Source organism: Eptesicus fuscus, chromosome 3, assembly GCF_027574615.1.
Source record: "Eptesicus fuscus isolate TK198812 chromosome 3, DD_ASM_mEF_20220401, whole genome shotgun sequence".
NCBI classification, from domain to species: domain Eukaryota; kingdom Metazoa; phylum Chordata; class Mammalia; order Chiroptera; family Vespertilionidae; genus Eptesicus; species Eptesicus fuscus.
The window spans coordinates 78,540,914-78,559,459 of record NC_072475.1 but is presented as its reverse complement, the minus strand read 5'-3'; the positions used below and the strand labels follow the sequence as shown (position 1 = coordinate 78,559,459).

General features: G+C 37.7%; 1 protein-coding gene across 1 annotated transcript; it reads right to left on the bottom strand.

The window, feature by feature from the left end:
- Positions 1 to 6,439: 6,439 nt before the first annotated feature.
- Positions 6,440 to 7,369, bottom strand: LOC103303673 (olfactory receptor 5AC2). Its single transcript, XM_008160677.2, has one exon. It carries the CDS (start codon positions 7,367 to 7,369, stop codon positions 6,440 to 6,442), a length of 930 nt encoding a protein of 309 aa, XP_008158899.2.
- Positions 7,370 to 18,546: the final 11,177 nt, after the last annotated feature.

Genomic DNA, 18,546 nt, shown 5'->3' with positions numbered 1-18,546 from the left:
AAAGTGGGACACCATTGACCAGGGGGGAGGGGGGTTCTTGATTAAAAATTTGGTCTATATGGAGGAACAAAAATTTTCATAGAACGCAAAAATAGTATTGTAATATATTTTTTTAAATTTCAACATAGGTACAATTTACAAATATAATAAATAAAACATTATGTATAGTATTATTTTATTCTTTGGCATATTTCTCATTTGATCAAATTTTTTTTAGTAGATTGCTGTCATTGTTTAAAAGGTCATGAATTTGCCGTAATGTAAGTCATAAGTGTCACTTTCAAGGCCGGCTCTAGACTTTTTGCCTCCACTATAAAATATAAATAATACGAGTACTGTCTGCTAAATTCAAGAAAATTTATGTATTTATGAAATAAATAAATAAATTACTTACCTAAATTATCTGAATAGCTGATTTGTAATGACATCACTTGTTTAACTAGCTTACTAGCACGCAGTATGATGTGTATCGTCTGAGAGACAGTTACAATATGTTTTCATCATTGCCAATCCCAAAAAATGCCATTGTTCATTAAGTCCAAACAATGGTGGTCGAATTCTAACAACTGATCAACAATGCAAACTTTGATAAGCAGTTCTCAATAATCAGTTCTCAACAATTATTTGTTATTATTGAAGTTTAACATTATAAAATTAACAAAAATAATATAAAACTCATATCCTGGCTAAATAGCCACATGGCCACCGAAAACCGTATATTCCCTTCCTGTTCTCCTGCCATTCCCTAGCTTGTCATGCATTCTTTCCAAAAATCGGGACTTTTTTAAAACGTCGCAGGACACGGGACAAATTGTTAAAAATCGGGACTGTCCCGCCAAAAGTGGGACGTCTGGTCACCTTAATCAATGATGAGAGAGAATCATTGGTTGGCTGCCTCCTGCATGCCCCCTACTGGTGATTGAGACTACAACCCAAGCATGTGTCCTTGACTAGAGTCGTACCTAGGACCCTTCAGTCCACAGGCTGATGCAGTATCCACTGAGCCAAACCAGTTAGGGCTGTTATACAAAACTAGAGGCCCAGTGCGTGAAAATTTGTGCACTTGGGGGTCCCTCAACCTGGCCTGCACCCTCTCACAATCTGGGAGCCCTCAGGGGTTATCCTTACTGATGGCTTAGGCCTGCTCCCCAGGGAAGTCGGCCTAAGCTTCAGTCTGGTCTCCCTCTGTGGGAGGCGACCTGGCAGGCCAATCAGGGGATGGGGCCACCCCCGTCACCCCACTGCTGCCTCTGCTGGCCTCCCTCTGCAAGAGGTGCCCCTCCATTGCCCCTTCACCGCAGCTGGTCGCTGCTGCCCCCTCCCCATCGCCATCCCCTCCCTCTACCCGCTGGCACACACCTTGACTGGCCTGGCACTGCCTGCTTACCAGCCCTGCCCCCGCTGACTGGTAGTTCTGCTGTTAGGTTGATTTGCAGATTACGCCTTTAATATATAGGACTAGAGGCCCGGTGCACAAAATTCGTGCACTCAGGGGCCCTTCAGCCTGGCCTGCGCCCTCTCGCAGTCCAGGAGCCCTTAAGGAAGTGGTTCTGAACCTTTCTAATGCCGCAACCCTTTAATACAGTTCTTCATGTTGTGGTGACCCCCAACCATAAAATTATTTTCGTTGCTACTTTATAACTGTAATTTTGCTACTGTTATGAATCGTAATGTAAATATCTGTGTTTTCCGATGGTCTTAGGCTCTACAGCAGCAGTTCTCAACCTGTGGGTCACAACCATCGGAAAACACAGATATTTACATTACGATTCATTAACAGTAGCAAAATTACAGTTATGAAGTAGCAATGAAAATAATTTTATGATTGGGGGTCATCACAACATGAAGAACTGTATTAAAGGGTTGCGGCATTAGAAAAGTTGAGAACCACTGCCTTAGGGGATGTCTGACTGATGGCTTAGGTCCGCGCCTCGTGGGGAGGGGGCCTAACCTGGCAATCGGACATCCTTAGTGCTGCCATGGAGGTGGGAGAGACTCCTGCTACTGCTTCTGCGCTCTCCAGCCATGAGCCCGGCTTCTGGTTGAGTGGTGCTCCCTCTGTGGGAGTGCACTGACCACCAGGGGGCAGCTCCTGCATTAAGCATTTGCCCCCTGATGGTCAGTGCATCACAGGACCGGTTGTTCTGCCATTTGGTCGATTTGCATATTAGCCTTTTATTATATAGGATTATTAATAACGAACTACAACATTCGTTAATGACTGATTACTATAATCGTGTTGTATTCATTTCCCTTACGCGCCTTATGCGCAGACGCACCATTTCTCTACACTAATACTAGTGGTGAATATTTTAGCAGCCGATTGCCATGTCATTAGTCTTGGACTGACTTGTTTGGTGTGCACAACAGGAAATACTTTGCTTTCGGAGAACAAGAAAAATTACACTTACACTTATTAATTTTTGCAGTTATTCAGTGTCTGGTAAGTTAATGTTCAAGAAAAAAATATTACTTTTTATTAAAATGTTCTATTATTTTATGTTAACGATTACTCATCTATTTTAGCCCTTTGTATTCAGCATGTCTCTATCGAAATAAACCTATGTTTCTATCAAAATTGAAGCTTTTGTTTTTCTGCGGCCTACATAAACTTAAACCTTGTTTATTTGGCCCATGTTAGCCTTTGAGTTTGACATGCTTGATGTACATGATGATGGCATCCACAGAAACAAATGATAGAGAAAAATGAGAGACCTGTAGATTGTAACGTCTTGGATCTTGTGACTTCTTATCTAATCAGCTGTCACTAAGGTGGTAATCTCATGTAATAAAACTGTACACCTAGCTGCACAGACCTGCTTTAGGCTCAGTGGGAGCTGTGGGTATAGGAGGCACCTAGAGTTTTGGACTATTTTTTAGTACAAACACTAATTTATCTAGAGAATTTTCTGCAAAATTGTATGTTAAGCAATACAGAAAGACTAGATACTGTCATCTAAAAATCACACATCAGGAAAGAAATATAGCAGAAAATGAAAGACATTGCTCATTTATTTAGATAAATATTTTTGTTTTATTCATCAGTAAAATACAAGAACATAAATAAGGAGGCTAAAAGGCATACAATGGATACCAGGCTGGAAGGAAAAAAGTAAAAGGAGATACGAAGGTACAATGACATTTAAATTTAATCAGTCCCTCTCAAATGAGACACCAATAATAGAAGAATACTGGAAACACTGAAAATTTTCAGATGGTTTATAATTCTTTTTGTTTGTTTGTTTTGTTTTGTTAATCCTCACCGGGGATATTTTTCCATTGATTTTTTCTTTTTCTTTTTTAGAGAAAGTGGAGGAGAAAGGGAAAGACAGAGAGAAACATCCATGTGAGAGAAACACATCGATTGGTTGCCTCGGAACCTGCAAACAAGGTACGTGCCCTTGACCAGAATCTAACCCAGGACCCTTTAGTCCTCAGGCCGAGGCTCTATCCACTGAGCCAAACCAGCTAGGACTAATTCTTTAAAAATTCATTTTGTATTGACAGTACTTCTAATAACAATAAAAACAGCATTCATACATACAGAAATGTTTTTATCTCTTATTGTAAAAATTATTGATAAATATATGTCTAAATATATCAACGTATATTTGTCTAAATATGTACTTAGATGAATATTTTAATATCAGAGGACAGGTTACTTGTTTAAAATTACTGTTAAAAGTGACTGTGATTACCTGTAAATGCTTGAAGAATGTGTAGTCATTTTTGTTTTTAAAACACATAAATTTATTATTTCATCACAAATAATTTTTATATAAAATTCTTGCAAAGGAACTCATTCAGGAATAATAAAGTTGAAAAATGGCTTGATTTTATGGAAAATTTTAAAAAGACTTAGATAAAACTCTTTATTTACATGTGCTTCAAACAGTTTACAAGAAGGGCTATTACTGGAGTGAGAGCTTGTATGCATTTACTCACCGAGTGCTTATCCACTGATGTGATAATATAGCAGTAGATGCAACTGAAATAGTCCTCCACTCCTGACTATAGATGAAAACCAGATCATGCACTCTGACAAATTAGTAGTGTTTAAAAGACTTAATAATCACTCATAATTATCAACCATATTTATAGTATAGTCACATAAAGATTGCATCTTTTCCATTTTTTAATACAAAATTTATTGAGTACTATCAATGTGCAAGACACCTATAAGATGTTATTTATTAAAATAGAAATTGTAAAAAATATTAAGAACATTTTATTTAAGAAATATATATTCCTTTATCATTTTATTAGTCCACCTGAAATTTGCTTCTTTTGCTATATAAAAAGATATTTAGTTCCCTGGCCAAGCGGCTCAGTTAGAGCATGGTCCCATACACCAAAAGGTTGCAGGTTCATTTGCCAATTGGGGTACATAACTAAATTTCGGGTTCGATACCTGGTCAGGGCACATGTGTGGGAGGCAACCGATTAATGTTTCTCACATCAATTTATTCTCTCTTTCCCTCCCTCCCTCCCTGTCTCTCTTTCTCTAAAAATCAGTTACAAAAACATATTATTGGGTGAGGATTTTAAAAAGTGAGATATTTAGCAAGAGATTACAATAATACACAAAAAAGAATTCATTTTGCCCTGTTCTTCATCTGGGCCAAATGCAAGACTCACACATCTGAAAAAAAGATCATTATACTAGAACAAGAGAACAGTGAGCCTATAGACCAGTGGTTCTCAACCTTTCTAATGCTGTGACCCTTTAATACAGTTCCTCATGTTGTGGTGACCCCCAACCATAAAATTATTTCGTTGCTACTTCATAACTGTAATTTTTCTACTGTTATGAATCATAATGTAAATATCTGTGCTTTTTTACATTATGAGACCATCAGAAAACACAGATATTTACATTACGATTCATTAACAGTAGCAAAATTACAGTTATGAAGTAGCAACGAAAATAATACAGTTCCTCATGTTGTGATGACCCCCAACCATAAAATTATTTTTGTTGCTACTTCATAACTGTAATTACAGTTATGAAGTAGCAATGAAAATAATACAGTTCCTCATGTTGTGGTGACCCTCAACCATGGTTGGGGGTCATCACAACATGAGGAACTGTATTAAAGGGTCGTGGCATTAGAAAGGTTGAGAACCACTGCTATAGACACTGCTGTGGAGAGGCATTACTTCTGCCTTTTTCATAATTCCTTTTCAGTATGGCAAAGAAGACATGAGTGTCAGAGATAATATTATTCATAAGAGTGAAGTTTGAGTAAAGACCAAGAAAATAAAAAGAATCAATGCATTAATAGATTCATCTGTTTGGAAATTTTATATGACATTGAGTGATGTTTTGTGTTGGACCTAAATAGAATGTTAAAATAGAAATCACATATGAACAATGAGTGGCAGAAAGTCAAAAACGTGAAACACTCAACAACTAATTCAGTTCAGAAGAATATTAATAATATTGCAAAATATAAATAGCCACAATATCAGCAACAAATAAAAACTAAAGGTAAATGAATTCAACTCTAAATATAAAAGCTAGAAGAAAACAAATTATTACAAGAAAAGAAAGCAGATAGAAAATTTTAAAGATGAGGAAATTAATGAATGAAATAATAGCAAAGAAAGTTAGATGTAACAAAAATTATGAGATGGTTCTTTTAAAACATCTATAAAATACTAAAATTACTAGCTAACCTACATTTTTAAAAATGAGAAACCCCCCCACACACAATGTAAAAAAGAAAATAACCTTTTATACCCAATACATTTTTAAAAGATTATGATCATCTTGGTCCAATTCTAGAAAAATAAACCACTTATCCTATATAATAAAGAGGTAATATGCAAATGGTTGTTACACTGTGACGAGTAACGACCAAACAGGAGGGCAGGGCAGCGAGCTACAAGCTTTGGAGAGCTACAGGAGGGCGGGGCAGTGGGCAAAGAGCTATAGGAGGGCAGGGCAGTTGGCAGAGAGCTACAGGAGGGCAGGGCAGTGAGCTACGTGTGGCAGAGAGCTACGAGTGGCGGTGGGCCGGACAGCCCCCTGAGGCAAGCGGCAGCGAGCTACTTGCGCACGGATTGGTGCACAGGGCTACTAGTACATATATAACAGTCTCAGTTACTGTCAATTATTAAATAAAATGTGGGGGACAAGTCCCTTGCAGAGAGCAAATTTTTACAAACTAAATGTTCAATAAAAAGCATTTATGATATTTTTAAATAAATCAACTATGGAAGATGTAAGTCACTTCAACTGAAGTAGTAACTTCAACTGGGCTCACATCCAAGAAAACATTGTGTGAAGCTGGGTTCCTTCACCCAGTGCCCAGAGAGCACCCTGACCACTAGCCGTTTGGTGAAAGGGCAGAGCCATGGCTAACCTGCAAGACTTGGGAACTTGTTTATGCAATGAGTGAAATGAAAACAATTTGAAATTTTCCTTGGGAACTGTCTACTGGTTTGCAACTCTTCTCAAGGCACCTATAACCTCTTTATTTCTCAAGCTGTAAATAAATGGGTTTAGCAGGGGAATTATAATCGTGTAAAACAGGGAATACATTCTGTCCTGATCTTCAGCTAGGCCAGATGCAGGACGCACATACATGCAGAAGAGAGTGCCATAGTACAACGAGACAGAGAGCAGGTGGGCACTGCATGTGGAGAAGGCTTTGCCTTTGCCCTTTTCAGACTTACTTTTCAGAATGTCAGAGAGCACCCGAGTGTAAGACATTATGATGGTCATTAAAGTGGATATTTGTATAAAAGCTGCCAAAATAAATATCATTAGTGCATTAATAGATGGGTCATAGCATGAAATTTTGAACAGCTGTAAAATTTCACAGTAGAAATAATGTATTACGTTAGACTTGCAGAAAGTTAATCTTAATAACAAACTCACATGAACCAGAGGTTGCAGAAAACCAATTGAATATGAAATACTTATCAACTTAGTGCAGAGTCTGTTGGACATCACCACTGGATAGAGCAAGGGGTTACAGATGGCTACATAGCGGTCATAGGCCATCACTACCAAGAGGAAACACTCTGTAGTTGCACTGGAAGCAAAAAAATAAAATTGGGTGATGCACTCAGCTAGGGATATCATCGCAGTCTTGTCTAAGAAGTTGACCAGCATCCTGGGAGTTATGGAAGTTGAAGTGCAAGCATCTGCAAAAGCTAATCCACCAAGGAACAAGTACATGGGCGTGTGAAGATGGGCATCCTTCCAAATAAGAGCCATCAGTCCAAGGTTGCCTACCATGGTGGTGAGGTAGATGACTAAGAACACGAGGAAGAGGAGGACCTGCAACCATGGTTGCTCTGTAAGTCCTGTGAGAACAAACTCAGCCACCAGAGTCTTGTTTCCTTCTGACATATCCATACTTGATCACTGTAATGAGAATATATGTGACAAAGATGATTGCTAAAGATAACACAAGGTAGTGGTAATTTTTTGCAAATTAAATTACACCTCCGTGTTGTTTTCCATTTAATTAGTAGTTTTTTTTTTAAATATGTTTTCATTGATTTTATAGAGAGAGGAGGGAAAGAGAGAGATAGAAACATTGATGAGAGAGAAACATTGATCTGCTGCCTGCTGCATGCCCTCTACTGGGAATCGAGCCCAGTACCTGGACATGTGCCCCCTGACTGGGAATCAAACTGGTGACCTCTTGGTTCATGGGCCCATGCTTAACCACTGAGCAACACCGGCTGAACTAATTAGTAGTTTGTAATGCTTAACTTTTTATCCTATAGTAAGTCTGTTTATGATTCTGTGTTTAGAACAATGTCACCCCCAATAAATTTAATAAGAAAATATTCTGTGTTTAGGTATCTGACCCTAAAATTTGGAAAAAAAAACACACACAGAAATAAATGCAAATATTTGAGCCAATATTAAAATCACCTGAAAAATGATTGCATGTGGAAAAGTTGCAAATGCAAGACTATTGCATATGGAAAAGAAATAGGCTAGTAATTTAGACATAATCACATAATTTCTTTCTTAATCCTCACCTGAAGATATTTTCTTATTTATTTTTAGAGAGAGAGGAAGGAGGAGAGAGAGAGAGACAGAGAGAGAGAGAGAGAGAGAGAGAGAGAGAGAGAGAGAGAGAGAGAGAGAGAGAGAGGAAAGAGAGAGAGAGAGGGAGAGAGAGAAGAGAGAGAGAGAGAGAGAGAAACATCTATGTGAAAGGAAAACATAGATTGGTTGCCTCCTGTACACACCCCAACCAGGCATCAAACCTGCAACTGAGGTATGTGCCCTGACTGGGAATCAAACCCATAACCTTTTAGTGAACCAACTGAACCACCCAGTCAGGATATAATCACGTATTTTTTATTGCAGAGACAAATGGAAAGGACAGAAATGTGTTGTAAAATATCTGTAACATATTTTGCATATATAGGGTTAATTATAAAACACACACACACACACACACACCTTCTTACAATTAGGTGAAAACAAGTTAACACAATGAAATAAACCAGCAAAAATATGTAAAACATAGTTATATCAATGTGACTAATAAATATATAAAACAATGTTTGTCTTCCTTAATAATTAGGAATACTATTTAAATTGATGCATCCTTTCTACTTGTCAGATAAACAAAAAAGAAAAATGAGAAGTAATGTCTGCTGATTATAGGAAAGTGAGAAAAGAAGCATTTTTTAATAGAACTGGTGAAATAGAAATTATAATAGCCTTTGAATCTAACATTATTTGCCAAAATTTGAAATTTATATAAATTTTAATCTACCATCTTACACCCGGATATATATTCTAGAAATAATATCATTCATATACAAGAATAAAGTATAAGGATTATTTAAGAAGGCATTTTTCATGAGGGTGAAATCTGGAAGCAAAAAGAACACTCAGAAATATAGAATGGTTGAATAAATTATGATATAGTCTTACTGTGGAGATTGTTCAGACATACAAAAAATGTATTTGAACTGTACCAGTTAATGATGGAAGAATTTTCTTAATGTATTATTAAGTGAGAGAATCAAAATATAGAGAACTTTAGCCCTGGCCAGTGTTTCTCAATGAGTAGAGCATAGGCCCACTCACTGAAGGGTTGTGGGCTCGATCCCTGGTCAAGGGCAGGTACCTGGGTTGCATGTTCAGTCCCAGGCCCAGTAGGGACATGTGTGGGAGGCAACCGATTAATCTCTCTCTTTTTCTCTTTCTCCTCCCACCTCCCTCCATGCCTCCCTTCCAGTCTCTCAAAAAATCGATGGGAAAAAAAAAAAGTATATATATACACACACACACACACATATATATATATAATTTATTTTATTTTATTGTTAATCCTCACCTGAGGATATTCTACATATATATATGTGTGTGTATATATAATAAATATATTATATATATATACATTTTTATATATACACACACACACATATATATATGTATATATATACATAGAGAGAGAGAGAGAGAAAGAGAGAGAGAGAAACATTTATCTGTTTATAAAGATAAAGATGATGTTATAAGCATGGATAAAGATGTAAGATAATATATTAAGCTGCTAACAGTGGTTTTCTTGTTCAGGAGTAGATGTAGTAGTAGGAATAAAAAAAGCAGAGGCAAGATTCTTTGTCACCACACGCACACAAAGTTCATGATAAAAACATAATATATGTCATATGCCCTTTTATAATTTTGTTACATATGTGTATATATGTGTGTATATCAGTGTTTATGTCTCTTTGTCTGCACATGTGTACCTATAAAGATATATAAAAAGACAGTCACTAGTATATTAATAGAAATAAGTAGCCCTAGCCAGTTTGGCTCAGTGGATAGAGCGTCAGCCTGCAGACTGAAGGGTCCTGGGTTCGATTCTGATCAAGGGCACATGCCCCGGGTTGCGGGCTCGATCCCCAGTAGGGGGCATGCAGGAGGCAGTCAATCAATGATTCTCTCTCATCATTGATGTTTCTATCTCTCTCTCTCCCTCTCCCTTCCTCTCTAAAATCAATAAAAATATATATATTTTTTAAAAGGAATGAGTAAAATGCTAGTGTTACTTTTAACAAGAAATATTTGACATTGAAAATTGTATCTTAAAATTAGGAATAAGTAATCTGTAATTTTCTAAAAATATTTTTAAATGCTCTTTATTTAAAAAACTTTTTATTAAGTATAGTTGGTATATAATATATTGGTTATATTAGTTTCAGGTATACAATATAGTGATTCAGCATTTTTATAACTAACAATATGATCATCCCAGTAATTCTATGTCATTATAAAAAATTATCATAATATTATTGATTATATTCCCCTTCCCCTTTTCACCTACCCCTTCATCCCCTCCCTTTTGGTAACCATCTATGCATCTGTTTTTGTTTGGTTTGTTTGTTTAGGTTTTTTAGATTCCACATATAAGTGAAACCATACAGTATATTTCTCCGCCTGATTTATTTCACTTAGCATAATGATCTTTAATTCTTGATACTTTCCACTTAAATATTTGGTAGTTGACCTTTGACTACTGAGGGGAGAAATGATTTTTTTAATTAGTCAAAAGGTATTTTGAAATTTTTAAAGATGGTGTCCAAGTATAGTAGTAATTTTTATAGTTTTCTTCACAAAGTATCAGCACTTTTCTTGGTAAATTTATTTCCAGGGGTTTATATGTTTTACTGCTTTTATGAATATAGTATCTGATATTTTCATGAAATAATAACATTGGTTTTCTTCTAGGACTTATAAACTACATCTCAAAGAAACCCAGAATAGAATTTCCCAAATATTTTGGGGCAAATATTTAACCTCCTATGTTCCTTGAAAGGGAAACAAAAATACATTTACCACAATACTAAAAGTTGAAATAAATAATAACTTACTCTTTAAAAAACCATTTTCATAATTTTATAGCCATACCTTTTGACACTTATAATACAAAGAGATGTTGAATGAAAATGCTTTAGAAGAGCTGGGTTTGTTTAATCAGTGGGGAGAATGATGAGTTGTTATTCTCCATCTTCACTAAGCTAAAAAAAGATTTAGTAAATTTATACTATTAAACACATACCTGTATGGAACCTAGTATTAATATACTGTATATACCTCAAAAGATTCACTGGAGTATATTTGCTGAAAATGAACTATGAGAATGTTAAAGAGATGTCTTTCTTTTTTCCCCAAAGGAGAGATTTTATCCTGAATAAGTGTCCAAAGTAGAGATTTTGTTTTGAATAAAGTGGCCTTACTTTCTTTGCAATTTAAACCATCAAATAATAGATATTCCTAATTTCACTGGATAAATTCAGTATAATTAAGCTAAGAAGTAGTTAGTTTTGGGAATTGTTTTCCTTAAGACTAATATGAAAGAAATATCTCTAAGTTAGAGTAAAGGAAATGGTGCTGACTATATATTATATACTACATATTTATAATATAAGGATTATGTTACTGACTTTAGCCTTTATTCTCATGATCCCATGAAATTTTAAAAGTTATGTATTGTAGACAAACACCAAACTCAAAGGCTAGGATTATATCTATTCTTCAAAAATTACAAATAAAGTAGATACAAGCTGCATAGTTGTCTCAATTCTAAACTATCTACATTATAAAATAAAATTTAAAGCTGTTAAATCATTCTTTTTTCATTGTATAAAGTTTTACATGTGTCTCCTTTTTCCCAATCATTCTTATTGTGATTAATTTTTCCCATTTATTTAATTCTTCTATCTAAGTTTACTATTCATGAAATTTTGTGATAAATGTCTCCTTTACAGTAAGCCAGCCTCCTCCCATCTGTCCAGATTTTGATGGCTGGCTGAGAAAAAATCTCAATGCCTTACTGGAATTTTAATTTCTTACATAAATACCTTACATAGATATTTTATTACACCTAAAAACAAATGGCAAAACTCTTAAGTAATAGAAAATGTAGAAATCACTGCACTCTTACCCAGTTCCTGAAAAACACTGGAAAATTGGGAAGTGATAGTTTTTCTGAATTAGCATTACTGGCACACTGATTTTCATCAGTAACTCTACAATGAAAGGAGATAAAATCTATTTCCAAACTTGCTCTATAAAAACAAAGGTACAGGAAAGAAAGATATTCCCTCTACACTTCCAAAGAATTCCCTGTAGGATGAAGTCAAATTTGTTCTACTGGGCTCTGTGAGTTAGTCATGATTCGCCTCCATAACTAGCTGTAACAATTAAAAACTATATGATTCACAGGGATTCCTGTGGGAACATCTACAGAACATCAATAAACAAGTTTAGGAAATATTTCCTTTCTCTGGTGTGATTTTTTAAATTATGTCATCATTCAAATACCAACTTTACATGTTCCTTTGGAAGTTCCACAGTTACCTTAGAGTCACCATGTCCAAATTTAAAGTTAGGATCTTCAGCTGTCCTCTGGGGCAGAATAGTAAGAAGCTAGGAAAATTCCTGGGCAAGTGGAGGAGAAACTGAGACAAGAAAAATAAACAAGGCCAAACAGTTTGGGCAGCTTGCAGCTAGCTTGTAAATTTCAAGATCTCATCTTCCCCCACAAAAAGAACTATCGAAAGAAAATAGTAACTATCCTTCCTAACCAGAGAATACATAATTTTAATCACTCTGGCCTGGGAAAATTGAGAACAAAGACCTTAGCTAAACCCAAAGGAAAATATCATTTGGGGGATGCTAAGACAGAAAAGGGGCAAAGGAGAAAGAACAGGAGTTTTATTTCACTCACTAAACAAAGAAGTCAGCAGTCTTGGAACTTGCCAAGATAAAAATTGCCAGATGTTCTCATAAATTCTTAAGAGTCCCAACAAAGTGAAAAGGGGGACATTGAAATCTAAATCTATTGCTCAAGATCTCTGGCAGAGGAACCTTGAAACCTGTAGACAGAAAAGTATAAAATCCCTAGACCTCCACCAGGCAGTGCACTCAGACTAGCTGGGTGCCCACTTGTGCTATGGGCCAAGTGTATTTTTAATAAATATTTGCTTGCCTTCTTTAATAAATTCACATGATTTGCCACAACACTACTGTCTGTCACTCATATGAAATCATTCTTTTTTTTTAATTTAATAAATCTTTATTGTTCAGATTACTACAATTGTTCCTCTTTTTCCCCCCATTGCTCGCCTCCACCCAGTTCCCACCCCACCCTCTGCCCTTACACCTCCCCCACTGTCCTCATCCATAGGTGTACGATTTTTGTCCAGTCTCTTCCCGCACCCCCACACCCCCTTCCCCCGAGAATTGTCAGTCCACTCCCTTTCTATGCCCCTGATTCTATTATATTCACCACTTTATTCTGTTCATCAGATTTTTTTTTATTCACTTGATTTTTAGATTCACTTGTTGATAGATATGTATTTGTTGTTCATAATTTTTATCTTTACTTCTTCTTCTTCTTCTTCTTCTTCTTCTTCTTCTTCTTCTTCTTCTTCTTCTTCTTAAAGAATACCTTTCAGCATTTCATATAATACTGGTTTGGTGGTCATGAACTCCTTTAGCTTTTTCTTATCTGTGAAGCTCTTTATCTGCCCTTCAATTCTGAATGATAGCTTTGCTGGGTAGAGTAATCTTGGTTGTAGGTTCTTGCTATTCATCACTTTGAATATTTCTTGCCACTCCCTTCTGGCCTGCATAGTTTCTGTTGAGAAATCAGCTAACAGTCGTATGGGTGCTCCCTTGTAGGTAACTAACTGTTTTTCTGTTGCTGCTTTTCATATTCTCTCTTTGTCTTTTGCTCTTGGCATTTTAATTATGATGTGTCTTGGTGTGGTCCTCTTTGGATTCCTTTTGTTTGGGGTTCTCTGCGCTTCCTGGACTTGTAAGTCTATTTCTTTCACCAGGTGGGGGAAGTTTCCTGTCATTATTTATTCAAATAGTTTTTCAGTATCTTGCTCTCTCTCTTCTTCTGGCACCCCCATAATTCTGATGTTGGTGTGCTTGAAGTTGTCCCAGAGGCTCCTTATACTATCTTCATATTTTTGGATTCTTTTTGCTTTTCTGGTTGAGTGTTTTTTGCTTCTTTGTATTTCAAATCTTTGACTTGATTCTTGCGAACCTCGGGTCTGCTGTTAGATCTCTGTATAATATTTTTTATTTCAGTCAGTGTATGCTTAATTTCCAGTTGGTCCTTTTTCATATACTCGAGGGTCTCACTAAATTTATCGGCCTTTTCTGGAAAATTCTTGAAAAACCTTATAACCGTGGTTTTGAACTCTATATCCAGTCATTTGCTTTCCTCTCTTTCTTTCATTTGTGACCTGTTTCTTTGTCTCCACATTTTGGCTGCTTCCCTGAGTTGATAGAGAGGCTTTGTGTGCTAGGTGTCCTATAGGGCCCAGTGGCTCAGCCTCCTCAGTTACCTGAGGTGGACACTCTTAGTGCACCCCTTTGTGGACTGTGTGCACAGTCTTGTTGTAGTTAAGACTTGATTGTTGTTGGTATCACTGGGAGGAATTGACCTCCAGACCAATTGGCTGTGAGGATCAGCTGTGTCTATGCTGGGAGAACTTCTGTGCTGGAGACACCCTTATGAGACAAGACTTGAAAAAGCCTCTGTGCTCAGCTTGGATGGGGCGGAGTCTCAGGGCAGAGCAGACAGCATTGGTGTCCCGTCAGCCCTGCCCTAATAGGCCCCTGGGTCTCAGTGTCCCGTGATAATCACTGCAAGCACCTCTGAGAGAAAGCCACCCTCGAGTTCCACCTGCTGCCAGACAGTCCAGTTTCTCCCCTGAATGAGTCTGGGTCCCCAGAGTCTCGCTCGGAACTGGAGTTCAGTGCAGTCAGGAGCTTTTGTCTCCCTCCCGCTTGAGAAAGCCAGCCGTGCACTGAGTTGCAGTCCTCTCCACACTCGCACCTCAGTATCACTGCCTTCCGCAGTTCCTCTGAGTCTCAGTGTGCTTTTCTCTTTCCTTCTAGTTGTAGAATTTCCACTCAGCCAGCCTTCCTATGGTTCTGGATGATGTCCATTTTGTCTTTTAATTGTAGTTTTGAAATTGTTGTGCGAGGCAGCAGTTTAGGTGTTTACCTATGCCACCATCTTGGTTTCTCCCTGAAATCTTTCTTATGAGATTGACAAGCACCAAGGAGGGCCCAACCCTCCCTCTCTGACTTAGGACAGTAACACTACCCTCAGACCTTCCAATGTTCTCTATCTTGAGAAATGATACCACTAAACAGTTTTTCAAGCCATAAAATAGGGAGGTATCCTTGACACCGAATGCTCCCTTGGATTCCATAGCTCAACCATTGCCAAGTTGTAAGATTTACCTCCTAAACTAAAGTCCTCATATCCATCTATTTCTCACACTCTCTATAGGCACAACCAAATTCTAGCTACACTCACCTCTTGCCTGGACTGCTAAAATACCCTCCTAACTCATCTATCTGAACCCATTAATACTCCAGTCCATTTCATTCTCCACACTACCCCCAAGAACAATATTATAAAATATAAAACTTCTTGTGTCATTACCCAAATTCCACTCTTACCTATTGTTAAGAGCTGAATTCTGTGCCTCCAAAATTCCTATGTAAAAAGCCCTAACCTCCAGTAACTCAGAAGGTGGCTGAATTTGTAGACAGGGCTTTTAAAGAAGTAAGTTAAAATCAGGTCATTAGGGTGGGTCCTAATCCATCTGACTCATGTCTTTATAAGAAGAGGAAATTTAAAGGCACAAGAGACACTAGCTATGCCCACATAGAGGAAAGATCCAATGAGGACATAGTGAGAAGGCAAGCCAAGGAAAGAGAGACTTTAGGAAAAAAACGATCTCTACTGAAACCTTGATCTTGGACTTCCAGCTTCCAAAATTAATTTCTGTTGTTTAAACCATTCAGCCTGTGTTACTAGTTATGGCATCCCTTGTAACCTAATACATCCACCCATCCCATCTCCACTTAAAACTTGTAATTTTATTCCAAGGCATATAAGTCAAGAACAAAAATCCTTAAGCTTAGTCTTTCCTAATCCTATCTAATAAAAGAGTAATATGCAGATTGACCATCACTCCAACACACAATATGACTGCCCCCATGTGGTCAAAGATCCTGCCCCCATGTGGACACAAGATGGCCACCACAAGATGGCCAGCAGGAAAGGGCAGTTGGGAGGCACCAGGCCTGCAAGGGAGGGCAGTTGAGAGGGACCAGGCCTGCAAGGGAGGGCAGTTGAGAGGGACCAGGCCTGCAAGGGAGGGCAGTTGGAGGCGATCAACCCTGCAGGGGAGGACAGTTAGGGGTGACCAGGATGGCAGAGAAGGGAAGTTGGGGGCAAACAGTCTGGCAGGGGAGCAGTTAGGCATCAATCAGGCTGGCAGCGGAGTGGTTAGGGGGTGATCAGGCTGGCAGGCAGAAGTGGTTTGGGGCAATCAGGAAGGCAGGCAGGCGAGCCCCACCGGGATCGGGCCTAAACAGGCAGTCGGATATCCCTCAAGAGGTCCCAGATTAGAGAGGGTACAGGCTGGGCTGAGGGACAACCCCCCTCCATGCATGAATTTCGTGCACCGGGCCTCTAGTTCATATTATAAAACAAATCCAATATTTAACTACCTACACTGTTTTTCCTTTTGCATTGAGTAGATGTATTAGTTACAGCAACCTTAGCTGCTTTAAGAAATAGACCTCAATATCTTAGTGAGTTAACAGCAAGTTTCTTTCTCTCTCAAATAAGACATAAACACATTTCTTAGTTGGTTCTATTCTAATTGGATCCTTTCATCTTGTCTCTCCGCCACTTCAATGTATGACTTCCATGTTCGCTGTGCTCATCTCATCTAGATCAATGACATTTAAAATTTTAACTTGTTGAAGAGAATGAGCCAGAATATCCTGCAGTATAGATCTGTCTTGTAAAAAAAGAATGCAATCAATAAAAAAAGTAAAATGAAATGAAAAAAGTAATATAAATGAAGCCACTTTAAAATGAGCTGGAGCTCTAATGGATTTGGCTCAGTTGATAGAGCGTTGGCCCACAGACTGAAGGGTCCCAGATTCAACTCCAGTCAAGGTTATGTATCTTGTCTGTGGGCTCCATCCCCAGTTTGGTGGGAGGGGTACAAGAGCAGCTGATCGATGTTTTTAACTCTATATCCCTCTCCCTTCCTCTCTGTGAAATCAATAAAAAATATATATTTTTTAAATGAGCTCGAGTTGCCATCCCAGAAAAACTTCTTTGCTTGTCTTATGCCTCAAACTTTTGGAATGTTAAAACAGGGCAAAATGACCTTTGGACTGAGCCTATAGCAACATTGTGCCCCAAGGGACTATTTGCCTAGATGACAAGAAAGCAGATATTAAGACTAGGGGACTGATGATTACCAGACTAAAAATTAAAAACATTGTTTAGAATTAGCCTTCTTTCTATTGATGTAATTGTTCCCTTTCCCTTTCTCAGAAGTACCCCATTTCTTTGTCTCCTAATTGGAACACTATTTGGGCTTTTACTGAAAGCTATTGTTGCTTCCTGACAGCTATTCTTTTTTTATTATTATTTCAAATAAATGCTTTTTGCTTCCCACTTTGAAAGGCCTTTATTTATTTTTGGTTAAGCCTTATTTTTCTTCATAATGAGAAAACTTGTTTGTATAGTTAGCTATACTTACTGAACTTCCAGATATTCTGCATCAAATATTATGCAAATAATGAGACAGATGGGATTTTTTTTTTAATTTATTGTTGACAGTATTAGGGGTGTTCCTCATTTTCCCCTCATTTGCCTCCCTTAATCCAGCTCTTGCCCCACCCCAGATCTTTCCCACACTATTGTCTGTGTCCATGGGCTTTGCCTATATGCATATATGTTCTTTGGTTAATCTCTTCCAGTCCCCTCTGCATCCCTCCCCTCTGAGATCTATCATTCTGTTTCATGCATCCAAGTCTCTGGACCTTGTTTTGTTTGTCAGTTTATTTGTTCATTAGATTCCATATATAAGTAAAGTCATGTGATATTTGTCTTTCTCTAAGTGACTTATTTTGCTTAGCATCATAATTTCCAGGTCCCTTCATGCTGTCACAAAAAGTAAGAGACCCTTTTTTTAAAGCTGCATAGTATTCCATTGTGTAAATGTACCAGAACTTAAAAAAAACAAACATATTTTTATTGATTTCAGAAAGGAAGGGAGAAGGAGAGAGAAATAGGAACATCAATGATGAAAGAGAATCATTGATTGGCTTCCCCACACTGGGATGAAGCCTGCAACCCAGGCATGTACTCTGACCAAGAATTGAACCAGTGACCTCTTGGTTCCTGGGTTGACACTCAACCTCTGAGCCACACCAGCTGGGCTTGTACCAGAACTTTTTTATCCACTCATCTACTGATGGTCACTTTGGCTGTTTCCAGATCTTAGCTATTGTAAATAGTGCTGCTATAAAAAGGGGGTGCATGTATTCTCTCTGATTGGTGTTTCAGAATTCTTAGGATATTTTCCTAGAAGTGGGATCACTGGGTCAAATGGCAGTTCCATTTTTTATTTTTTGAAGAAACTTCATACTGTTTTCCATAGTGGTTGCACCAGTCTGCATTCCCACCAGTAGTGTACTAGGGTTTCCTT